This window comes from Rhinoderma darwinii, chromosome 4 (assembly GCF_050947455.1).
Source record: "Rhinoderma darwinii isolate aRhiDar2 chromosome 4, aRhiDar2.hap1, whole genome shotgun sequence".
NCBI classification, from domain to species: Eukaryota; Metazoa; Chordata; class Amphibia; order Anura; family Rhinodermatidae; genus Rhinoderma; species Rhinoderma darwinii.
Genome location: NC_134690.1, coordinates 19,418,609 through 19,445,128, shown reverse-complemented (window position 1 = coordinate 19,445,128; position 26,520 = coordinate 19,418,609). Strand labels below are relative to the sequence as shown.

General features: G+C 46.3%; 1 protein-coding gene across 3 annotated transcripts in view; it reads left to right on the top strand.

Annotated features, from left to right (window-relative positions):
- Window positions 1-24,652, top strand: part of EFHC1 (EF-hand domain containing 1) — a 40,782-nt gene extending 16,130 nt beyond the window's left edge. The window contains exons 3-11 of one of the 3 annotated variants that reach the window (XR_012883053.1): window positions 2,626-2,913; window positions 3,339-3,488; window positions 6,667-6,859; window positions 9,613-9,833; window positions 10,344-10,484; window positions 11,421-11,634; window positions 12,218-12,359; window positions 17,479-17,541; window positions 24,480-24,652. Coding sequence is in view for 2 of the 3 variants with exons in the window: in XM_075860889.1 (XP_075717004.1) it covers window positions 2,626-2,913; window positions 3,339-3,488; window positions 6,667-6,859; window positions 9,613-9,833; window positions 10,344-10,484; window positions 11,421-11,634; window positions 12,218-12,359; window positions 24,480-24,540 (1,410 nt within the window). In the remaining variant the exon portion in view is untranslated. The remainder of the gene's footprint in view (window positions 1-2,625; window positions 2,914-3,338; window positions 3,489-6,666; window positions 6,860-9,612; window positions 9,834-10,343; window positions 10,485-11,420; window positions 11,635-12,217; window positions 12,360-17,478; window positions 17,542-24,479) is intronic. The other 2 variants (XM_075860890.1, XM_075860889.1) reach the window with 2 other exon arrangements.
- The last annotated feature ends 1,868 nt before the right edge of the window (window positions 24,653-26,520 follow it).

Sequence of the window (26,520 nt, the reverse complement as noted above, 5' to 3'; positions counted from 1 at the left end):
TGAAAGGGAAGCAAAATCTTATTGCGTTTAGTATTAACGGGAAATACCTGTGCGCCCAAGTGACCTCCCCGATGATCACTTAGGCGCGGAAGTTTTCCGGCTGCTTATTCTTGCGCCTGGGACAGGTGTTCAGTAGATGCTTGTCGTCCCCACAATAGAAGCAGAGACCATTCTTCCTGCGAAACTCTCTACGTTGTCGAGGGGACATGGAGGCCCCGAGTTGCATAGGTACCTCCGAGTCCTCCGTGGAAGAGCGAGGAGACGGGACCTCGGGGGGAATCGCAGGGCAGTCAGAGGGGAAAACATTGAAACGTTCAAGCTGACGTTCCCTGAGACGTCGGTCAAGTCGTACTGCTAGGGCCATAACCTGGTCTAGGGAGTCAGAAGAGGGGTAGCTAACCAGCAGATCCTTCAGGGCGTCAGATAATCCTAACCTAAACTGGCACTTTAGGGCCGGGTCGTTCCACCGAGAAGCTACGCACCACTTTCTAAAATCAGAACAGTATTCCTCAACAGGTCTCCTACCCTGACGTAAGGTCACCAGCTGACTCTCGGCTAAGGCAGTCCTGTCAGTCTCGTCGTAAATGAGACCGAGGGCAGAGAAAAACCGATCAACGGAGGAAAGTTCAGGGGCGTCAGGAGCCAAGGAGAAGGCCCACTCTTGGGGCCCTTCCTGGAGTCGGGATATAATGATACCCACCCGCTGGTTCTCGGAACCTGAGGAGTGAGGTCTTAGGCGGAAATAAAGTTTGCAACTCTCCCGGAAGGAGAGAAAAGTCTTACGGTCCCCTGAGAACCGGTCAGGTAACTTGAGGTTGGGTTCTAAAGGTGAGGTGAGGGGTACTACAAAGGCAGCGTCAGACTGATTGACCCTCTGAGCCAGGGCCTGGACCTGTAGGGAGAGGCCCTGCATCTGCTGGGTCAGGGTCTCAAGGGGGTCCATGATAGCGTCAGCGTAGAAGAAATGGTAGACTAGGTAAGGGCTTGTTATTATGTAATGGCAGGAAGGAGGTGAAGGGAACAAGTAAGCCCTAATCTACCCACCGCCCTGTCCCTGCCTACTTGCAACGACCCGCCCTAGGCGACGGGGTACAACTTGGCGGCGGTCCCTACGCTGTCTAAGTGCAAGGGAGTACAAACAGGGAACACGCAAGGGAATACAGTAGCCTACGGAACGCCGCGAGGAAACGGAGCGGTGAATGAGCCAGTCAGGATCAGGAAGTAGTGGAGTATACAAACGGGAGCACGGAGCAGAAGCAAGCCAGGGGCAGAGCAACGCAGGATAAACGGAACTGAAGCAAGGCAGAAGCACGGCAGAAGCAGGCTGGAGCAAGGCAGCAGTGGGGCCGGGAATCCAAGAAGAATAACAAGCAAGGAGGAAGAGAAAACGGCAGGTATAAATGGACAGGGGGCGGAGCTAACTCTGACTGACCAGGCCGCGATAGGCTCTCCCACTCCTGAGCCTGCCACCCTGATTGGTGGGAGCAGGTGTCAGTCTCAGAGGTCTGGCCTCAGGTGTCGACTGATTAATCCTGGGAGTATACCCAGACGTAGTGCCTGGCAGATCCTTTACAAGTTCAGTGACACTATCTATGAGTCCAGTAACACTATCTAGTAGGGTCCAGTAACACTATCTAGTAGGGTCCAGTAACACTCTCTACTAGAGTCCAGTGACACTATCTATAAGAGTCCAGTGACACTATCTACTAGATTCCAGTGACACTATCTACCAGAGTCCAGTGACACTATCTACCAGAGCCCAGTGACACTATCTACCAGAGTCCAGTGACACTATCTACCAGAGTCCAGTGACACTATCTACCAGAGTCCAGTGACACTATCTACCAGAGTCCAGTGACACTATCTACCAGAGTCCAGTGACACTATCTACCAGAGTCCAGTGACACTATCTACCAGAGTCCAGTGACACTATCTACCAGAGTCCAGTGACACTATCTACCAGAGTCCAGTGACACTATCTACCAGAGTCCAGTGACACTATCTACCAGAGTCCAGTGACACTATCTACCAGAGTCCAGTGACACTATCTACCAGAGTCCAGTGACACTATCTACCAGAGTCCAGTGACACTATCTACCAGAGTCCAGTGACACTATCTACCAGAGTCCAGTGACACTATTTACCAGAGTCCAGTGACACTATTTACTAGAGTCCAGTAATCCTCTCTATTAAAATTGAGTGATAAACTCTACGGGAGTCCAGTGACACCCTCTATAATAGTCCAATGACGCCCTCTATTAGAGTCCAGTGACACCCTCTGTTAGAGTCCAGTGACACCCTCTATTAGAGTCCAGTGACACCCTCTATTAAAGTCCAATGACACCCTCTATTAGAGTCCAGTGGCACCCTCTATAATAGTCCAATGACGCCCTCTATTAGAGTCCAGTGACACTCTTTGTTAGAGTCCAGTGATACCCTCAATTAGAGTACAGTGACACCCTCTATTAAAGTCCAATGACACCCTCTATTAGAGTCCAGTGACACCCTTTGTTAGAGTCCAGTGATACCCTCAATTAGAGTACAGTGACACCCTCTATTACAGTGTTAATGTCATTTAGGATTTTGAAAATAACCATATACACACATTGCTTTTCTGATCTTTAGGTGTTAAGATTTGACGCCTTCTTTCAAGAAGATGTCCCCATCTCCCAAGACGAACACTACAGGGTGCGGAAAGTGAGTGTTTACTACTACCTGGAAGATGACACAATATCTGTGGTGGAGCCCCCATTGGAGAACTCAGGAATACCCCAAGGAACATTTATAAAGAGACAGAGACACCCTAAAAATGACAACGGGGATCATTACCACTGGAGGGATCTCACTGTGGGCATTAACATCACCCTGTACGGCAGGACGTTCCGCATTGTAAGCTGCGACAAATTCACACAGGTAATGAGTCAAAAGAGGCAATAATTCTTAGGTTAGGACTACATGCCCTCTGCATCTATAAGGAACCACTGAGATCAAAATTGATTGAGTCAAAGTCGCAGTGTGACGCAACTGTCACACTAACAATCATTTTAATGGGGGCGCATGCAACTCTTTTCCTCGTGTAACAAACACATGCGGCTTGTCATAATTTCCTGTAAAGAACTTTCTCTAGGCACAAAAAAAAATAGTTTCTTCAAGGGTGCCCCAGAATTGATAAAAAGAATCACACTATGCAACCTCGGCCTTGTAGAATCTCCTAAATTTCCCACCCCGGGGGCCTAATTCAATAAACTCTCCATCAGTGGGCCACAAATATCCTCTCCTGCCTCCAGTGATGAACTCCACACAGAGTTTAGTCATATGTTGTCTGTCATTTTGCACAGGATTTCCTAGAGAGTGAGGGCATTGAACTGAACCTGCCAGAAGGAATCCCTCCTGATCCCTACACCGAGCTCCGTAAAGAGCCGGACCGTACCTACACCACGCCGCCTGACTTCGATAGACTCAAGCAATTCCTAACCATGGACCGCAAGGTATTATTCATTATGAATACAGTAAAGTTGCCAACACGGTTCTGCTAAAGGAGAGACGCGAATAGAATGACATTCTGCCAACCTGCAGCCACCACTAGGGGGAGCTAAAGAGCTCCGCCCTCTATAAATGTATGTTAATCAGCACAGAACTCTGAACTTCAAGACTGAACAATGTTTAAAAAGGACCTGTCACAACTCCTGATTTGTCAAATTTAGTCAATACTGGAGTATTTTTTCTTAGAACTCTGCATTGTGCCATTCCTCTGTTGTTCTTCCAAGAAATTTATGAATAAATTGACAACTATGTGTTAAAGAGGTTGTCCAGTTTCAGCAAATTTATGTTATTTTTTGTATAATTAAAAGCTAAACGATTTTCCAATATAATTTCTGTATTAATTCCTCATGGTTTTCAAGATCTCTGCTTGTTGTCGTTCAGTAGGAGCATGCATTGTTTACTTCCAGTGGATACACTTCTGTCCTGGTCATGTGATGGACACACAGGTGCTGGGATCGTTACATGGTCATGTGATGAACACACAGGTGCTGGGATCCTTACATGGTCATGTGATGGACACACAGGTGCTGGGATCGTTACATGGTCATGTGATGGACACACAGGTGCTGGGATCGTTACATACTCATGTGATGGACACACAGGTGCTGGGATCGTTACATGGTCATGTGATGGACACAGAGGTGCTGGGATCGTTACATGGTCATGTGATGGATACACAGGTGCTGAGATCGTTACATGGTCATGTGATGGACACACAGGTGCTGGGATCGTTACATGGTCATGTGATGGACACACAGGTGCTTGGATCGTTACATGGTCATGTGATGGACACACAGGTGCTGGGATCGTTACATGGTCATGTGATGGACACAGAGGTGCTGGGATCGTTATATGGTCATGTGATGGATACACAGGTGCTGAGATCGTTACATGGTCATGTGATGGACACACAGGTGCTGGGATCGTTACATGGTCATGTGATGGACACACAGGTGCTTGGATCGTTACATGGTCATGTGATGGACACACAGGTGCTGGGATTGTTACATGGTCATGTGATTGACACACAGGTGCTGGGATCGTTACATGGCCATGTGATGGATACACAGGTGCTGGGATCATTACATGGTCATGTGATGGACACACAGGTGCTGGGATCGTTACATGGTCATGTGATGGACACACAGGTGCTGGGATTGTTACATGGTCATGTGATTGACACACAGGTGCTGGGATCGTTACATGGTCATGTGATGGACACACAGGTGCTTGGATCGTTACATGGTCATGTGATGGACACACAGGTGCTGGGATCGTTACATGGTCATGTGATGGACACACAGGTGCTGGGATCGTTAGAAGATACAGTTCTAATACACATACTGTAACTATAATGAGCCTTGCGCCTGTGTGTCGATCACATGACCATGTAACGAGCCGTGCAACTGTGTGTCCATCACATGACCATGTAACGAGCCCTGCACCTGTGTGTCCATCACATGACCATGTAATGAGTCATGCACCTGTGCGTTCATCACATGACGATGGACAGAATTAATGTTCCTACTAAATAACAGTAAGCAGAGATCTTGAAAACCATGAGGAATTATTACAGAAAGTATATTGGAAAATTGTACAACTTTTAATTATACAAAAAATAACATTCATTTGCTAAAACCGGAATATCCTTAACATTCCCCTCGTCAAAGTGGGCGTCCCTACACAGTCTCACTCTGTCAGCACTAATTGGACAGTGTAAATCTGTGTAGGGACACACCCACAGTTGTCAAGTTATTCATACATTTGTAGGCAGAATAACAGAGGAACCGTACAATACAGAGTTCTAAGAAAATATGTTCCAGAAATACAATTTTTTTTTTTTTTTTTTACTAAAACAGACATGTCAGGAAAGGGACAGGGGTACTTTAAGTATCCTGATCAATTTGTATTAATCTCCCACTTCTCCAAGGTTGCTGTCAGTGATAACATTTTGCCCTCAGGGTGCCCCATCCTACAGCCCCCTCATTAGGAAATGTCCTGGAAAGAGGTTGTCAGATATGACCCTACTTCATGCAGAGCCTACAGTGTGTTAGGTACGAAGGGCCGATCTCTGACAACCCGTTCCCATACTTTTCTGTACGTGAGGCGGAAAGTAGGCTGGAGCTTCCCAATGGAGAACATGTCCTTGTCAATCCCAGCTACCAAGTATAAGACTAAGCAAAACCTTTATCTGTGGTATGTTCATTCTCCTTTAATTATCAAAAATGGAGATATACAATAACGCCCTTGCAATATTGGGACAAGCTCATTCCATTGCATTTTCTAAATGTAGATGGAGAAGCTGTCATCTGAGAGCTGCTCCCTTCACTGTGATCAGCAGGTTAGAGCACAGATTATACTAGGACGGGCACTGTGATGAGCTAACCCAGGCAGGGGAGACAAATGCTGCCTCCCCTGCCTACCACCCTATCTATTTCTATAGCACATTGCTTTTGATGTCCTCCCTTTTTGATTGTACTGGTCCTGGACCGGCACTGGTCATTCTGCCTTGTCCATTAGGACATTTGTTGTCCTCGGACACTAGATAGATTCAAGGGTCCAACACCGCTAATGTTTGCTTCCCTTACAGAGGTTTTCCAATTTCATGGAAAGAGATCTTCATTATAGTTCTGCCTCATTCTAATATATTTCATGTTTAATTTCCTCACCATTTTCAAGATCTCTGCTTGCTGTCAATGTGAAAATTCTTATTTACATCCAGCAGCTGAAAACCCTGTACACACCTAATACTTATCACAGCTTAGGTTTTGCTACAATTGTATCCAGTCTAGTCAATCCTCTGTGACTTAACAGTCTGGACTCCAGCCTGATACATGTTACCTGCACTGATACATTGTAACAAACGATCTGTGCAGATTAGATATTCGTGATGCTGATGTATTTAGCTCACAGAGGATAGTCTAGATGGGATGCAATGGTCGCAAACCCTTAGCTGTGAGAGGTATTAGGCCTATTGAGGTTTTCATGTCTGTTTCCATTCACTAATAGCAAGCAGAGATCTTGAAACGGTACTCAACTAAATTACAAAGTATATTGGAAAGTTGCAGAACTTCTCACCTCCCCTGTATGTAGCACATGTGAATAATGATTATACTTTTGCAGGTCCTGCGGTTTTTCTCGCTCTGGGATGACTCGGGCAGCATGTTTGGAGAGACACGACCGGTCATTATACACTATTATCTCATGGATGACACTGTGGAGGTCCGGGAGGTTCATGAGAGAAATGACGGGAGGGATCCCTTCCCCGTATTAATGAAGCGGCAGCGCTTACCGAAATCTGTGAAGGATCTAAGAGGTGAGTACAATTTATCCGACATACAGATGAACACGCGGCTCATCCGGCTATGGATTGTGTTCCCACCAGTCACGATCCCATGGACGATTCCCCGGCCCGATGATCTCCTAAAAAAAACAGCTTTACACCAGGGCTCCGCGTCAACTGAACTCGCGTGATTGTAGCCCCACCGATGCGATCACATATTAGCGCTCTGTACAACCTCTGAGATGTAATAGGGCACCCATAGTCCTTTATGAGGACCTACCGTACATATGTAGCAATCCTAAGGGTATGTTCACACGGCCTAATTTTGGCAGTTTTTCGGGCCGTAAACGCCCGAAAAACGGCCGAAAATTTGGAAGCATAACGCATCCAAACATCTGCCCGTTGATTTCAATGGGAAAACGGTATTCTGTTCCGACGGAGCATTTTTCGCTGCGTTTTTTTACGCGTAAAAAAACAGCGTGAAAAAGAAGTGCAGGACACTTCTTGGGACGTTTTTGAAGCCGTTTTCCATAGACTCTATTGCAAAAAGCTAAAAAAACGGCCGTAAAAAACGCAGCGAAAACGCAGCGAATATCGCGAGTAACAGGCCCTCAGGCTTATTGGCTGTAGGGACTATACCTTAGGGTATGTGCACACGACAACGCCAAATACATCTGAAATTACGGAGCTGTTTTCAGGAGAAAACAGCTCCAGAATTTCAGACGTTTTTACAAGTGCTCGCGTTTTTCACAGCGTCTTTTACAGATGTAATTGGAGCTGGTTTTCATTGGAGTCCAATTACGTCCCAAGAATTGTCCTGCACTTCTTTGCTGCGGCCGTAATTTTACGCGCCGCCTTTTGACAGCGACGCGTAAAATGACAGCTCGTCTGCACAGAACATCGTAAGACCCATTGCAGGCAATGGGCAGATGTTTTCCGGCGTATTGGAGCCGTCTTTCCAGGCGTAATTCAAGGCGTAAAACGCCTCCATTACGTCTGAAAAGAAGTCGTGTGAACATACCCTGAGGGTATGTTCACACGGCAACGCCAATTACGTCTGAAATTACGGAGCTGTTTTCAGGCGAAAACAGCTCCTGAATTTCAGATGTTTTTACAAGTGCACACGTTTTTCGCGGCGTCCATTACGGACGTAATTGGAGCTGTTTTTCAATGGAGTCAATGAAAAACGGCTCCAATTATGTCCCAAGAAGTGACATGCACCTCTTTTAGGCAGCCGTCTTTTTACGCGCCGTCTTTGGAGCCGTTCTTTCGGCCGTAATTCCAGGCGAAAAACGCCTGAATTACGTCCGTAAATAGGGCGTGTGAACATACCCTTCAAGTTTCTTGCCACAGGTAAGAGTCAAGATAAAGATGGCTACATCTGTGCCTATATTATAGAGGTTTCTCCGCTAAAAGTGTTGCTTATAGGGGAAAATAATATGGTGCCGTAAGGAGTCCCCATAGTGCATCCGGGTCTGCTGTATGTAAGACTGCAGTGCGATCTCACATGTTACTATGTCTAATGTATCCCGAAGGTGTCACATTCTGTATAAACGTGATTTCATGCGACTAATTTATTGCAAATTGCATGTGATTTTTTTTTTCCATCCCCCACATATTAACCCCTTCCTGCCGCAGCCATTTTTTGTTTTTTCATTTTTGTTTTTTCCTCCCGACCTTCCAATAGTCATACCTTTTTTTTTTCTTCCGTTGATATAGCCGTATCAGGGCTTGCATTTTGCGGGACGTGTTGTAGTTTTTCACGGCATCATTTATTGTACCATATAATGTACTGGGAAACTGGAAAAAAAAAATCTTTGGGTAGAATCGGGAAAAAAATGGGATTTTGCCATTGTTTTTTAAATTTTGTTTTTACGGCGTTCACCATGCGATACTGCAGGTCAATACAATTACGGACATACCCAATTTATATATTTTCACTTTGTTTTACTACTTTTACAAAGAAATTACAAATGATTAAAAAAAAAAAAATTGAATCCTGTTTTGTTGCCTGAGGGTTATCTACTATTCATAAGAGGACATCAGCGGCCTAACCGGAAGCTCCTGGGCCCCAATGCAAAATCTCTAACAGCCCCCCATCTATCATGTGCCATTTATAATACTGGTGTCTTCTTATATCGTACAGGGGACTTGGTTCTGGCTCTGGTTCTTCCTCTTCACCCCTTAGTGTATGTTCACACGGCCGATTTTCAGCCATTTTTCGAGCCGTAAACGCCCGAAAAATGGACGAAAAATCGGAAGCAGAACGCCTCCAAACATCTGCCCATTGATTTCAATGGGAAAAACGCCGTTCTGTTCCGATGGGCCGTTATGAAAAACGGCCGCGTAAAAAAACGGTCGCGAAAAAGAAGGGCAGGTCACTTCTTTGGACGTTTTTGGAGCCATTTTTCATTGACTCTATAGAAAACAGCTCCAAAAACGTCAGCGAAAAACGCAGTGAAAATCGCGAGTGGCTTAAAAAAAAGTTTGAAAATCAGGAGCTGTTTTCCCTTGAAAACTGCTCCGTATTTTCGGACGTTTTTGAGTTTGCGTGTGAACATAGCCTTCTAGCGACACCCTGCAAGTCATCATGGGGCGTAATAGGAAATAAGTTGGGTGGGAAACCTCAGCCATGGGAGCAGAAGACAGCCCAACAACGTTACCAGTCCCTATATTAGTATCAACTTACAGTTCACGGCCCTAATTTCAAAAACATTTAAAAAAAATTTAGTCTAGAGATGGAGATATATTGAGATCCATCATCATATTTAATCTTTTCCTCACAGACACCTTTCCAAAATGTGTCCTGGAAATATCTGACAAGGAAGTAACGGAGTGGTATTCCCCCCGGGACTTCACCGTGGGCACTCATATCACTATTCTGGGGCGTAAGTTCTTCCTGTATGACTGTGACGCCTACACCCGAGACTTCTATCAGGAGAACCTCGGAATCCAAGACATGACACCTGCCGACGTCAAGAAGCAGAAGGAGGAAGAAGTGAAACAGGTAGATATAGAGCTAGGACTTACATCACCGGGGGGGAAAACATTCAGTTAGCTGCCCTAGCCCTGTATATAAATACCCGGCCAAGGCAGAGTGGCTTGTTGGCAACCATGCCCCCCCCCCTGGCACCAAGCCCCGAGAGCACATGCCACATTTGCCACCCTAGTTATGCCCCTTTACATAGGGTCTCCATACACATAAATATAAATGACAGATCCCGACTTAAATCCCCAGTAAATATAAATCCTGGAGGGCTCCAACACTGTATCTAGTACAAAAGGGCTGAGCTGCAGTACCAGACACGGCCACATTGACAAGAGCAGTGTTGTGTCACTACTACAGTGATCGATGGAGATCCAAGGGTCAGACCTCCACATCTACAAATTGAAAGCCTATCCTAAAGGACCCTTAAAGGGTTAATATCTGAATAGGACATAACCATATTAGAGCGGTCACCTCCAGCTGACGCGTCCTGTTTCCCGTGTCTTTCTCTTCAATGCCGTCTGTTTTCAGGAGATCCCTCCATACAATGGCTACGGTTTGCTGGAAGACTCTCTTCAGAATTGTCTCACTCTGGTTCCCAAACCGCCCAAGAAAGATGTGATTAAGATGCTGGAGAACGACCACAAAGTCTTGAGATACGCAGCCGCCCTGGTACGCTTCTGTGTGGTGTTTAATAAAGGGGGCCTATACTTTCTATAACATGGAACATGAGCATGCTTCTAGCTTTCTAGCCCCAAGTGTGAATCCTAGGGGCCACAGCTTCCGGAAAGGTGACATTGTTAATTTACTGTCTATGGATCAGTCTATATGTATACAATACATTCATGCGAACATTCATAAAGAAATGAACCCTCTGTGCCCCTGCTAATTTGGTTGGTCTTAGGTCTCTTCTTCATCCAACCTCTCTCCTCATTTATTCTTAACAACAACTCACAATTAGAAATGAGCGAGTTTCCCCCAAAAATAGTTTTGGGTGCGATTCGGTCGTCAGATTTGGTTCAGTACGAATAAATTTGCAGCAAGTGCTCCGATTGACCTGAAAACTCGTATCTGACTCTATGAGGTCTTCAAGGACTGTATCCAACCTCTTTCAAGCTCTTTAACAGCAAGTCACAGTATTAGTGATGTCATCCACCTATACCCCTCATGATTGGCTCTGCTAGAGGGATGTACAACCACCGTGCATTTTGGGTAAGGCTGCCCACAAGCATTATAGGGAATTTGATCCGTTTTTTTAATTCATTCCTGCACCTCAGACCCTTAAAGTTTTGGAATTCAGCAAATCCAAAACTTTTGGGAAATTCGGACCGAATCCGAATAGTGTAGAATTCATTCGCTCATCTCTACTCACAAGAAATGGGATCTGACAACTGAGGCCTGACAACCCTGTTCTCATCCACCTCCTGTTGTCAAGAAGACACCAGCAAAGAGAGTGAAGAGAGAGAAGAGACTCTACCATTACAAATGATCCGCGGGGAGAGGATGTCACTGGAGTCTCCAACCAGAGCTTTTTGGTATAACGGGCACCCTCTGGCTGTTCACCAAATTTGACCTTATGATGACGTCTAATGGCGTTTTCTTTCCTAGGACTCAATGAATCCTGAAGACAAAGGGCGACGTTTCATCCTGTCCTACTACCTGTCTGATGACATGATCAGTATTTTTGAGCCCCAAGTCCGCAACTCAGGAATCATCGGAGGGAAATTCTTAGAAAAGAGCAGAGTTCCCAAACCAGGCTCCTCCATGGACAATCCCATCTACTATGGCCCAGCGGACTTTGCCATTGGCGCTGCTGTAGAAGGTGAGGTGGTCTTCCAGTGTTTGTCTGTCTTGATTCTCTTGGATTTTACAGTGGTCTGACCACCTAGACCCCCATTGGTCAGCAGATGGAAGTGGCGGCAGCGCTTTACTGCAGTACTTAACACAACAACATCCGTGTGGATATGTCAGGTACTGCAGCTGAAACCCTTTCGTTCTGCTGATCCCACCGATCATACATGAATGGCCTATCCCAAAATTAGGCTATGAATATAAAATTCCAGATAAACCCTTTAAAGTTACAAGTTTTTCTCTAAAACAGAGACAGCATAGAAGATTTAAAGCATTAGCCAAATATAGTTTAGACCTTTGGTGTTCAATTTCTTTATTACAAGCCACCGTTCCTGTGTCGTCGTCGTCGTCCCCACACACATGTATATGTAAAAATCTCTGCTGCCTGTTGCGGTCACTAGGGGGCGATCTTTTTATGCCAGTCTATGGTTCTCATTGACATGAATATGAGCACCCCCTAGTAGTAGCACCGGGCAACTAAGATTTTCAAAGAAAAAAACAATAGTAGCAGGTACAACTTTAATTCAGAGGTTAACGCGTCTACATTTCTTTAGTTTTCAGGCACCGATTCATCATCGCAGACGCAGACCAATATGTTTTAAACTACATGAAGGCTCACAAGCATCAGTTTCCCTGTGAAGTGCTGAGTTCATTGGAGAAACACTTACAGCCACAAGAGGGAGACAGAGAGCTGGGGTAAGAGGACAATGTCAGAACTTTGCAAGACTTATGTCTATTACCGTAAATTCCTTTTAATCTGAGATCAATGGGACTTGATGGTTGATGGATTATCAAATATTCTGGATTACCTGACCTCTAGGGTTTCTCTTTTCCCACTAGTCCAATCCCCTTCCCCCACGGTACATTGATTTTGAATACAATAGTAATGCATTTTAATAGGGCTTTGCAATGGGGCTATGAATAAAAACATGGCGGTACACAGCTTGCTCCATTGGATGCCACGGATTGGAGTGTCCCCTAAAAACAATATTTTTAGCGACTAGGAGAACACTCGGTCTGTGATCCGGCACCTCCAGGAACTAAGCACAATGTAATACGGTTCCACGGGCTGAATCCACAGCGTATATATGAGGCTTCAAGTTACAGAGACATTTTTCCTAAAAGTGATAAAAGAAATTATTCTTAATACAGTTGCAAAATATAAGTGCACTATAAAAATATCACTAATTCCCCCTAGTGGTTACATGTATAACTACTATGCTGGATGTAGCTAGAAATTGTGGCATGTTCCATTAGATGCCTCATTATAGGGGCACAATCATATTGGAACAGGAAAGGGCTGAAACCCAAATTATTACCACAAAGTTAGAAGCTACAATTGTGTCAAATGTCTTTGTATCCTGTAGCATTAACATTATATCCCTCAGTGGCAATAATCAGGGGCGTAACTAGGAAAGACTGGGCCCCATAGCAAACTTTTGACTGGGGCCCCCCAGTCTTTTTTACAGCCCCCCTGTAGATAACGCCATACAGCCCCCTGTAGATAACGCCATACAGCCCCCCTGTAGATAACGCCATACAGCCCCCCCTGTAGATAACGCCATACAGCACCCCTGTAGATAACGCCATACAGCCCCCCTGTAGATAACGCCATACAGCCCCCCTGTAGATAATGCCATACAGACCCCCTGTAGATAACGCCATACAGTCCCCCCTGTAGATAACGCCATACAGCCCCCCTGTAGATATCACCATACAGCCCCCCTGTAGATAACGGCATACAGCCCCCCCTGTAGATAACGCCATACAGCCCCCCTGTAGATAACGCCATACAGCCCCCCTGTAGATAACGCCATACAGCCCCCCTGTAGATAACGCCATACAGCCCCCCTGTAGATAACGGCATACAGCCCCCCCTGTAGATAACGCCATACAGCCCCCCTGTAGATAACGCCATACAGCCCCCCTGTAGAGAACGCCATACAGCCCCGCTTGTAGATAACGCCATACAGCCCCCTCTGTAGATAACACCATACAGCCCCCCTGTAGATAACGCCATACAGCCCCCTGTAGATAACGCCATACAGACCCCCTGTAGATAACGCCATACAGTCCCCCCTGTAGATAACGCCATTCAGTCCCCCCTGTAGAGAACGCCATACAGACCCCCTGTAGATAACGCCATACAGACCCCTCTGTAGATAACGCCATACAGCCCCCTGTAGATAACGCCATACAGCCCCCTGTAGATAACGCCATACATCCCCCCTGTAGATAACGCCATACAGCCCCCCTGTATATAACGCCATACAGTCCCCTCTGTAGATAACGCCATACAGCACCCTGTAGATAACGCCATACAGCCCCCCTGTAGATAACGCCATACAGCCCCCCTGTAGATAACGCCATACAGTCCCCCCTGTAGGGAACGCCATACAGTCCTCCCCTGTAGGGAACGCCATACAGCACCCCCTGTAGGGTACGCCATACAGCCCCCCCTGTAGGGTACGCCATACAGCCCCCCCTGTAGGGAACGCCATACAGCGCCCACCCTGTAGGGAACGCCATACAGCGCCCCCCCTGTAGGGAACGCCATACAGCCCCCCCCCTGTAGGGAATGCCATACAGCGCCCCCCCTGTAGGGAACACCATAGAGCGCCCCCCCTGTAGGGAACGCCATAGAGCCCCCCCTGTAGGAAACGCCATACAGCCCCCCCCTGCAGGGAACGCCATACAGCCCCCCTGTAGGGAACGCCATACAGCGTCCCCAACCCCCCAAAAAAATGCGACCTACAGTGTGTGCTACAAATAACATGCATCCCCTATCCACAGGATAGGGAATACATGTGTGATCGCTGGCAGCGATAGGGAGAACGGGGGACTGAAAGTCCCCCGAAGTTCTCCATGACTAACCTCTGACTTCCGGGGTCTGTGTCGGCAGCTCAAGAAAAATGAAAGGAGCGTGGGTCACGCATGCGCACAAGCGCGCCCGGCGCTCCATTCATTTCTACGGAGCTGCCGACACAGACCCCGGAAGTCCGAGGTTTGTGATGGAGAACTTCAGGGGACTTTCGGTCCCCCGTTCTCCCTATCGCTGCCAGCGATCACACATGTATCCCCTGTCCTGTGGATAGGGGATACATGTCTTTTGTTTAATGGCAGAGCGGGGAGATACCTCCCTGCTCTGCCGTAGTGTTCAGTGGCGTCCCGCTGCTAGCGGAGCCTCCGGCCATGGTGGGGGCCCGTGCCGGCGGGCGACACGGGCCCCCTCATGCCACGGGCCCCGTAGCAGCCGCTACGGCGGTAGTTACGCCACTGGCAATAATGGGCCAAACCCTGAAAAACAGCCACAGACCATTACCTCTCCTCCACCAAATGTTACAGTAGACACTATGCATTTCGGTAGGTAGTGTTTTTCTGGCTTCCGCCAAACCCCGATTCCTCCATTAAACTGCAAGATAGTGAGCCGTGATTTATCCCTCCAGAGAACACGCTGCTCCAGAGTCCAGTGGTGGCGTGCTTTACATCACTCCAGCCGCCGCTTGGCATTGTGCATGGTGATCTTGTGCTTGTGTGCAGCTGCTCAACATGGAAACCCATTTCATGAAGCTTCAGACGAACACAGTTCTGGTGCTGATGTCACTTCCAGAGGCAGCGTGGATCTCTGTAGTGAGTGATACAACAGAGGATATGCAATTTTTATGTGCCACACTTCAGCACTCCGCGGCCCTGCTCTGCGAGTTTGCGTGGTCCACCGATTCGTGGCTGATATGTTTTTACTCCTAGAAGCTTCTACTTTACAATGATAGCATTTACAGGTGACTGGGGCAGATGTAGAAGATAATAGTAAGGGGCCATTCACACGAGCATGTTACGTCCATAAAGGACGGAACGTATTTCGGCCGCAAGTCCCGGACCGAACACACTGCCGGGCTCCTAGCATCATAGTTATGTACGATGCTAGGAGTCCCTGCCTCGCTGCAGGAAAACTGTCCTGTACTGTAATCATGTTTTCAGTACGGGACAGCAGTTCCACGGAGAGGCAGGGACTCCTAGCGTCGTACATAACTATGATGCTAGGAGCCCGGCTCCCTGCAGTGTGTTCGGTCCAGGACTTGCGGCCGAAATACGTTCCGTCCTTTACGGACGTAACATGCCCGTGTGAAAGGCGCCTAACACTTACAGGTGACAGGAGCAGATCTAGCAGATAATAATAACACTTACAGGTGACGGGGCAGATCTAGCAGATAATAATAACACTTACAGGTAACTGGGGCAGATCTAGGAGATAATAATAACACTTACAGGTGACTGGGGCAGATCTAGCAAATAATAATAACCCAGGTGACCAGGGGGCAGATCTAGCAGATAATAATAACACAGGTGACTGGGGCAGATCTAACAGATAATAACAACACTTACAAGTGACCGGGGCAGATCTAGCAGATAATAATAACACTTACAGGTGACTGAGGCAAATCTAGCAGATAATATTAGTACTTAGAGGTGACCGGGTCAGATCTAGCAGATAATAACACTTACAGGTGACTGGGATAGATCTAGGAGATAATAATAGCACTTAGAGGTGTCCGAGACAGATCTAGCAGATAATAATAACACTTACAGGTGACGGGGCTGATCTAGCAGATAATAATAACAACACTTACAGGTGAGCGGGGCAGATCCAGCAGATAATAATAACACTTACAGGTGGCTGGGGCAAATCTAGCAGATATTAGTACTTACAGGTAATCGGAGCAGATCTAGCAGAGGATAATAACACTTACAGGTAACCAGGGCAGATCTAGCAGATAATAATAACACTTATAGGTGACCAGGGAAGATCTAGCAGATAATAATAACACTTAGAGGTGACCGGGTCAGATCTAGCAGATAATAACACTTACAGGTGACTGGGATAGATCTAGGAGATAATAATAGCACTTACAGGTGTCCGAGACAGATCTAGCAGATAATAATAACACTTACAGGTGACGGGGCTGATCTAGCAGATAATAATAACAACACTTACAGGTGAGCGGGGCAGATCCAGCAGATAATAATAACACTTACAGGTGGCTGGGGCAAATCTAGCAGATATTAGTACTTACAGGTAATCGGAGCAGATCTAGCAGAGGATAATAACACTTACAGGTAACCAGGGCAGATCTAGCAGATAATAATAACACTCATAGGTGACCAGGGAAGATCTAGCAGATAATAATAACACTTACAGGTGGCTGGAGCAAATCTAGCAGATATTAGTACTTAGAGGTGAGCGGGGCAGATCCAGCAGATAATAATAGCACTTACAGGTGTCTGAGAGAGCTCTAGCAGATAATAACACTTACAGGTGACGGGGCAGATCTAGCAGATAATAATAACAACACTTAAAGGTGACTGGGGCAGTTCTAGCAGATAATAATAAAACTTACAGATGACCATAGCAGATCTAGCAGATAATAATAACACTTAAAGGTGACTGGGGCAGATCTAGCAGATAATAGTAGCACTTACAGATGACCAGAGCAGATCTAGCAGATAATAATAGCACTTACATATAAATAAACCAAAATATCAGCGCGGATCCAATAGCCCAGACAAAAATGCACAAGATCCCAGACGAAGGCATTTAGCGCCGAAACCCATGTTGGGGCGGACGTCCACTGTGAAGTTACTCCTGCATTTAATATGGGTACGTTATGTCCCTAGACACCTATTTGCATTTTCTATGTTATTACCTAGTCTCAATTCTATACTGACCCTCCATTAGTTACATTACTCTTATGGTTGCATATTACTTGTGTTACTTGGTACTTTTGTACTTATACATGTATCTTTTTCATCATATTAGGTCTATATAGTTTCTTTGGAGGCAGTTTTTATCTTTAGCTTTTCATCCTTGGAGCCACACAAGGTGTGATCCTTTTTATCTGTATTCAATTTTCATTGTTCACTTTAATAAAGACTTACATTTTCTATATTCTTGGTCATTGTAGCATCTATTCTTTATAGATTCATAATAATAGCACTAACAGGTGACCAGGGCAGATCTAGCAGATACTAATAATAACACTTACAGGTGACCGGGCAGATCTAGTCAGTGGTAGACTGGCGCACCGGAGGACAGGAGGATCCTCCGGTGGGCCCAGGCAGCGAGCTGCTTTTATCCGGCAATGGAGCAGAGATACATTCTCTCCCTGCCCCGCTGCTTACTCTTGTAGGCAGGGCTGGCGTTAGGGGGGGAACTGGGAAATTGCCCAGGACCCCATCCTCTCAGGGCCCCTGGCCGACTATAGCAGCCATAGCGGCCGCTATGGGGCCCACGGCATAAGAGGGCCCACGCCGCCCGGCCCATAACACTTATGGGCTGGGAGGCACGGGCCCCCTCATGGCCGGTAGCGTCGCTAGCACTGGAGGGGACCCCGGTACTAGCCACGGCCACATTCAATTGTATCTGCGTCCTCAGGATGGAGATATAATTGAATAGTATAGGCTGCAGGCCACATTAGGCCTGCAGCCTATAAGACGCTGGGACTAGGTCCCTGCGCAGGCCGGTGTGATGACGTCACTGCATCACGCTGGCCTACGCAAGGGTCCCATCTGAGATGGTGGACCACTCCGTCGATCGCGAGAACGAGGCTAGGCAAGTACAATTCTTTTGGGGGGGTTGACTGTGTTGCGCTTTTTACTAGGGAGGGGGGCTGTGTGGCGCTATCTACTGGGGGGCAGTGTGGTGCTACCTACTAGGGGGGCAGTGTGATGCTGTCTACTTGGGGGTCTGTGTGGCGCTATCTACTAGGGGTGCTGTGTGGCGTTATCTACTGGGGGACTGTGTGGCACTATCTACTGGGGGAGCTGTGTGGCACTATCTACTATGGGGGCTGTGTGGAGCTATTTCCTGGGGGGCTGTGTGGCGCTATCTACTAGGGGTCTGTGTGGCGCTATCTACTAGAGTGCTGTGTGGCACTATCTACTGGGGGTTGTGTGGCACTATACAGGGGTGGAGGGCTGTGTGGCACTATCTACTAGGGGGCTGTGTGTGGCACTACAAGAGGAGGGCTGTGTGTGGCACTATCTACAGGGAGCTGTGTGGCACTATTATTATTGAGGGGCCTAAAGGGGGTACTATTATAGTGTGTGGCACCAAGGGGGCATTATTTCCATCTGGGACACTATAAAGGATGAGGTTTATAGGTTTTTGTAGAGGGTGGGGAGGTGCTAGAAAAGCTAGAAGCAAATTCTGCAGAGGCGATTCGTAGTCGGGAGAAGGCATCAGGGCAATTTGGACCAGATAAGGAAGAAAAGGAAAAGTGAATGACTCCAATCTGAGAAGACGTCACCGGTGAGTCACTAAATTTCACTCTATTGTATTAGAGGAGTTTTCCCATCTTAGTCATTTCTGGCATATCTACAAGAAATGCCCAAAATTTTTTTTCTGATAGATGCGGGTCCCATCTCTGGGACCTGCACCTATATCAAGAACTTACCGCAGAATCCAGGCGGAGACTAGTGGAGAGAGAGTCACGCGTGCGCGCAGCTCTCTCTTTTCGGTTGTATGGTTGTTATGGAAACTGCCGAGCAACTCTTGCTCGGCTGTTTCTGTAACTCCCATTGAACAGAATGCAGAGAGCTGCGCGCACGCGTGACCTTCTTCTCTGGTCTCCACCTGGATTCTGTGGTCAGTTCTTGATATAGGTGCAGGTCCCAGAGCTGGGACCCGCATCCATCAGACATTTTTGGCATTTCCTGTGGATATGCGATAAATGTCTAATATGGGAAAACTCCTTTAAGTTATACGGTCTGCAGAGCGCTTGTATAGGCCTGGTGTCTACCACTATATGGTCACTATGTGGTGTAATATTATATGGTCTGCAGAGCGCCTGTGTAGGACTGGTGTCTACCACTATATGGTCACTATGTGGTGTAATATTATATGGTCTGCAGGGCGCTTGTGTAGGACTGGTGTCTACCACTATATGGTCACTATGTGGTGTAATATTATATGGTCTGCAGAGCGCCTGTGTAGGACTGGTGTCTACCACTATATGGTCACTATGTGGTGTAATATTATATGGTCTGCAGGGCGCTTGTGTAGGACTGGTGTCTACCACTATATGGTCACTATGTGGTGTAATATTATATGGTCTGCAGAGCGCTTGTGTAGGACTGGTGTCTACCACTATATGGTCACTATGTGGAGTAATATTATATGGTCTGCAGAGCGCTTGTGTAGGACTGGTGTCTACCACTATATGGTCACTATGTGGTGTAATATTAAATGGTCTGCAGAGCGCCTGTGTAGCACTGGTGTCTACCACTATATGGTCACTATGTGGTGTAATATTATATGGTCTGCAGAGTGCTTGTGTAGGACTGGTGTCTGCCACTATATGGTCACTATGTGGTGTAATATTATATGGTCTGCAGAGCGCTTGTGTAGGACTGGTGTCTACCACTATATGGTCACTATGTGGTGTAATATTATATGGTCTGCAGAGTGCTTGTGTAGGACCGGTGTCTACCACTATATGGTCACTATGTGGTGTAATATTATATGGTCTGCAGAGCGCCTGTGTAGGACTGGTGTCTACCACTATATGGTCACTATGTGGTGTAATATTATATGGTCTGCAGGGCGCTTGTGTAGGACTGGTGTCTACCACTATATGGTCACTATGTGGTGTAATATTATATGGTCTGCAGAGCGCTTGTGTAGGACTGGTGTCTACCACTATATGGTCACTATGTGGTGTCATATTATATGGTTTGCAGAGCGCTTGTGTAGGACTGGTGTCTACCACTATATGGTCACTATGTGGTGTAATATTATATGGTCTGCAGAGCGCCTGTGTAGGACTGGTGTCTGCCACTATATGGTCACTATGTGATGTAATATTATATGGTCTGCAGAGCGCTTGTTTAGGACTGGTGTCTACCACTATATGGTCACTATGTGGTGTAATATTATATGGTCTGCGGAGCGCTTGTATAGGACTGGTGTCTGCCACTATATGGTGACTATGTGGTGTAATATTATATGGTCTGCAGAGAGCTTGTATGGGACTGGTGTCTACCACTATATGATCACTATGTGGTGTAATATTATATGGTCTGCAGAGCACTTGTGTAGGACTGGTGTCTACCACTATATGGTCACTATGTGGTGTAATATTATATGGTCTGCAGAGCGCCTCTGTAGGACTTGTGTCTACCACTATATGGTCACTATGTGGTGTAATATTATATGGTCTGCAGAGAGCCTGTGTAGGACTGGTGTCTACCACTATATGGTCACTATGTGGTGTAATATTATATGGTCTGCAGAGCGCTTGTGTGGGGCTGGTGTCTACCACTATATGGTCACTATGTGGTGTAATATTATATGGTCTGCAGAGAGCTTGTGTAGGACTGGTGTCTACCACTATATGGTCACTATGTGGTGTAATATTATATGGTCTGCAGAGCGCCTCTGTAGGACTTGTGTCTACCACTATATGGTCACTATGTGGTGTAATATTATATGGTCTGCAGAGAGCCTGTGTAGGACTGGTGTCTACCACTATATGGTCACTATGTGGTGTAATATTATATGGTCTGCAGAGCGCTTGTGTGGGGCTGGTGTCTACCACTATATGGTCACTATGTGGTGTAATATTATATGGTCTGCAGAGCGCTTGTGTGGGACTGGTGTCTACCACTATATGGTCACTATGTGGTGTAATATTATATGGTCTGCAGAGCGCCTCTGTAGGACTGGTGTCTACCACTACATGGTCACTATGTGGTGGTAATATTGGTCTTTGGTTTACTACACACGTTTTACTACACAATTAACAGTGGTCGCATTATTTCTATATAGCTGATGGGTGGGCCCCAATAATTATGTCCTTTGGTGGGCCCAAGGTATTCCAGTCCGACACTGGATCTAGTAGAAACAAAACACTTACAGGTGACCGGGGCAGATCTAGCAGACAATAATAACACTTACAGGTGACCCGGGCAGATCTAGCAGATAATAATAACACTTACAAATGACCGGGGCAGATCTAGCAGATAATAATAGAACTTATTGATGACAGGGGCAGATCTAGCAGATAATATTAACACTTACAGGTGACCGGGTTAGATCTAGCAGATAATAACGCTTACAGGTGACTGGGGCAGATCTAGGAGAGAATAATAACACTTACAGGTGACCAGGGCAGATCTAGAAGATGATAATAACACTTACAGGTTATGAGTGCAGATTGAGCAGATAATAATAACACTTACAGGTGACCGGGCAGATCTAGCAGACAATAATAATACTTACAGGTGACCAGAGCAGATCTAGTAGATAATAATAACACTTACAAGTGACCAGGGCAGATCTAGCAGACAATAATAACACTTACAGGTGACCCGGGCAGATCTAGCAGATAATAATAACACTTACAGGTGACCGGGCAGATCTAGCAGATAATAATAGAACTTACAGATGACCGGGGCAGATCTAGCAGATGATATTAACACTTACAGGTGACCGGGTTAGATCTAGCAGATAATAACTCTTACAGCTGACTGGGGCAGATCTAGGAGAGAATAATAACATTTACAGGTGACCAGGGCAGATCTAGTAGATGATAATAACACTTACAGGTGACGAGTGCAGATTGAGCAGATAATAACAACACTTACAGGTGACCAGGGCAGATCTAGCAGACAATAATAACACTTACAGGTGACCGGAGCAGATCTAGTAGATAATAATAACACTTAAAAGTTACCAGGGCAGATCTAGCAGACAATAATAACACTTACAGATGACTGGGGCAGATCTAGCAGATAATAATAGCACTTACAGGTGACCAGGGCAGATTGAGCAGATAATAATAACACTTACAAGTGCCCGGGGCAGATCTACCAGATAAGAATAGCACTTACAGGTGACTGGGGCAGATTTACCAGATGGAAAATTTTCCAAACTGACTTGTGGCAAAGGTGGCATCCTATAACAATGTCACGTGTAAAGTCACTGAGCTCTTCAGTACCACCCATACTACTAGTAATGTTTGTATATGGAGCATGCATGGCTGTGTGCTTGATTGAGGGTTCTTCACATACTATTGGCTATTTAGTGTAATGCGCTACAATGTGCCGTTAAAATGTATTAGCCTGGAGTCTTTTTCTGTAGCGAGAAAACAATTGTAACAAACCCTCAGCTGTGAGAAGTTTTAGGTCAGGATGAGTTTGGGATGTAAACAAGAATGTATCTATTCACTAACAGCAAGCAAAGAGCTTAAAAAAGTATTTGATAAAGTTGCACATTTTTTCCACGATGATTAGGCTTTTAAAAGCAGTGATGCATTTCTTATTAATATGATGTAATGCGGTGGTATATGCAGTATATAGGGATTGTAGGGTGGCACTTGTGGGAGCAATGTCTATACACAGCGGTCAGTATGGTTATTACTTTTCCAGGGCAGTCAGTGCCCTCCCCGTCCATCTTCCAGTATTCCCGTATATTCCCAGCAGTGGGGGCAGAGGATCTGGCAGATGTGGATTGGAAATGTAATCATTCCTGGACACTGAATCACCAGGGCTGGATGAGGCTCTGCACAGAGCCGTGGACTATAAATACTGAATCCAAACCACGGCCTTGACAGACTCCGCCATCTTCCCAGGAGCGGTGTTTATCTCGTACAATTTCCCTATAGGACTGCCGCACAGTACAATTCTCTGCTGCATCCGGCCATGTTTGCTATCAAATGCAAGATATAAGTTTAAATATATTTGAAAGGTAGTTTACAAAGCAGCACAGAGTATTTCAGGAGAGAAGTGAGCTGATCCTGTGGGTGGCAGTGATTTGTTCTCTGGTGTTGATGTTAGTGAGGACAGGGCTGCATGTGATGGGGCAGTGTCATGATGTGAGGAGGGGGATGCAGAAAAGTGGGAGTTTACAGATTGACATAGTGGAAGGAGGAGTGGTGCCTGCAGCACAGAGTATTTCAGAGAGGACTGTGCTCATCTTGTAGGAGGTAACACTTATGTAGTGGTGGGAGCAGGGTTCCCATCAGCACAGAGTATTTCAGGAGAGGAGTGTGCTGATCTTGTGGGAGGGCATAGACAGAGGTTTACAAACCTGAAGAAGCAGGGTTTACAGCAGTACAGAATATTTCAGGAGAGGAGTGTGCGGAGGTCACAGACCGAGAGTTACATAGTGTAAGAAGCAGGGTTCCCAGCAGCGCAGAGTATTTTAGGAGAGAAGTGTGCTGATCTTATGGGAGGTCACAAACAGCGTTACAAAGTGGAAGGAACAGGGCCCCTTAGCAGCACAGAGTATTTCAGGAGAAGAGTGCACTGATCTTGTGGGAGGTCACAGACTGTGAGTTATGTAGTGGAAGGGGAATGGTGCCCCAGCAGCAGATTATTTCAGGAGAGGAGTGCGCTGCTCTTGTAATAGGTCACAAACTGGGAGTTATGTAGTGGAAGGGGAATGGTGCCCCAGCAGTACAGAGTATTTCAGGAGAGGGTGCGCTGATCTTGTGGGAGGTCACAGACTGGGAGTTATGTAGTGGAAGGGGAATGGTACCCCAGCAGCACAGATTATTTCAGGAGAGGAGTGCGCTGCTCTTGTAAGAGGTCACAGACTGGGAGTTATGTAGTGGAAGGGGAATGGTGCCCCAGCAGCACAGAGTATATAAGGATGTCTTGGTCCTGAATTAGACAAGGAATGACTACTGGAATGACATAACATCTATTTATCATCTCCGTGTGGATATCAGGGATTGTCCTCTGCTTGCTGTCACATTGATGACCTTTATACCTGGACATGGGTTTTCCAGATCTCATGACTTCTGTTTCTGTTCACAGGAGAATTGATTTTCAAGAAATGACGAACGGATCCGCAGGAAAATACGATCTGGACATTTAACCCATGATGTCCCATGCAGGAAGGACCCCAGAACCTCCCGTATGTCGAGGAAACTAACAGTTATTTATTTTACTCTCTCACTAAAATTGGGACCAATAAATAATACAAGATGATATAATTCAGTGTATTATTATTACAGCATCTCCCATTATTAATGAGCAAGAAGTCAAAAGTAGCGCAACGTCCACACATAGAGCCCCTCCCCCTCCCCTCCATTTGGGGCTATATGGACAATGTAACACTGACTGGCAGGTTCCTGATACTATGATAGATCCTCCTGTCATCCACACAGCATCAGTTGCAGCTAATGAGTCATCCTCTTCTTTCAAATAAGTACAATTTTTACTCAGCGGTTTGTTAGCTATGTCAGTTTCTGGGAAAGCTGGGTGTCAACCAGCATAGTCTGCATTACATCTCCCAACTGGGCTGGCCAACATCTTGACTAAGGGTATTGCCGAGTCACACCGAATATGAATTCTACCTATCTCCCCCGCCACCCTTTCCCCTGTAAGCCCTAACCTTTTATGAATGGGAAGACCACCGTTCCGTTACAATCCAAAATCCACCAGCAGGGGTGCCATACCTCAGACGGCCCCCTTTCCAACAAACGGCTCTTTTGAAAGTGCCCTGGAAGACCTCCCTAATGCCAAGGCGAATCATGCAGGATAACCTTATGCATGTGAGTCCCGCCACACCTTAAGAATACGCTCAATCCCGTCTTGGAGGCCCAGACACCATATGTCCGTACAAACATCATTGAGGTGTACCTTGTCACCCTTCTATAGCACTGGATCCAGAATCTTCAGATCCCAGTGACAGACCACCAAACCCCCATTTCTGGCTACGAAGCGAGAAACCTCCTTGTTGAACTTACGCCTTGCCTTGTTAATTCCGTCAACTGATCTCACGTAGTGCCAATGCAAACGGGAAACCATCTCCGACCAAATTAATATCACTCTGGAAACAACGACCAAAGGCGAAGGAGGTCAAATTTAATATCGCGGGCCAGTTCTCTAGAAGATCTAACGCCAAGGTTGTTGCCTCCAATGTGAGGAAGCAAAATGTCCAGGGGGCGGTCTAATGTGGAATGAAAATGAAGCTCGGGACGGACACTGCTCCAAAGCATGCCATGCATGCCTATCCAGCGTACTTGCGCTTTACTCCGGTGGAAGCCCAGTTGTCTTCCATCAGGTCTGACCTCGGCTCCCAGGGCACCCCAGTAGACATAAGAATGTCCTAGGATCCAGATCAAAGCGGGCTCATCATCTAAAGAAGGAAATAAGTCATGGAGGAAAGAAGTCATGAAAGGAAGAAGGAAATAAAATAGAGAAAAGGTGGGGGGGAGGGGTGGAAAAAGAAGAGGGGTCTACAACAATTGAGGCGTAACATAACTTCTGTATCGTCTTTACTCCCTCCTGCCAATATGCATCACCACCTTCTCGGGCAGGCCCCACCGTGCCGCCTCAGTTGCTGCACCTATTCTAAATGAGTGGGAATAAAAATGTTGGCTAGGAAGGCCTAAATGTAGAAGCACCTTCTTGAAAACAGCAATGAATTGATAACGAGAAAGCGCCCTGCCATCTGCATGAATCAAAAGACCCTTCAACCCACTGGTTATAATATTCAGAAAAACATCTAAACAGTGTGCCGGGCAGGCCACCAAACCAGATACAGAATACTAAGCAAACTGAATACCCTTACTGGTGCGTTTTTGAGCGGCGTATCCGGCAAATGATCCTCTCTGACGAACAAAGCAGGTCTGAACGTTGCAGACCGTCATGAGTAACAAAATACTCTCATATGAACCCAGACAAACTTCAGGCAGATGTGTAACTATCCTAACTAGGAGGGAAAAGGAAACAGGTTTTCTAGTATCAGGCACCCTGGCGTTATTACTCTACCCCCTTAGTGCTCGCCGAACTAAAATTTTTTTAGTATTATCAGTCAAATTTTTAAACCAGAAGGCGAGTCCCGCCATGT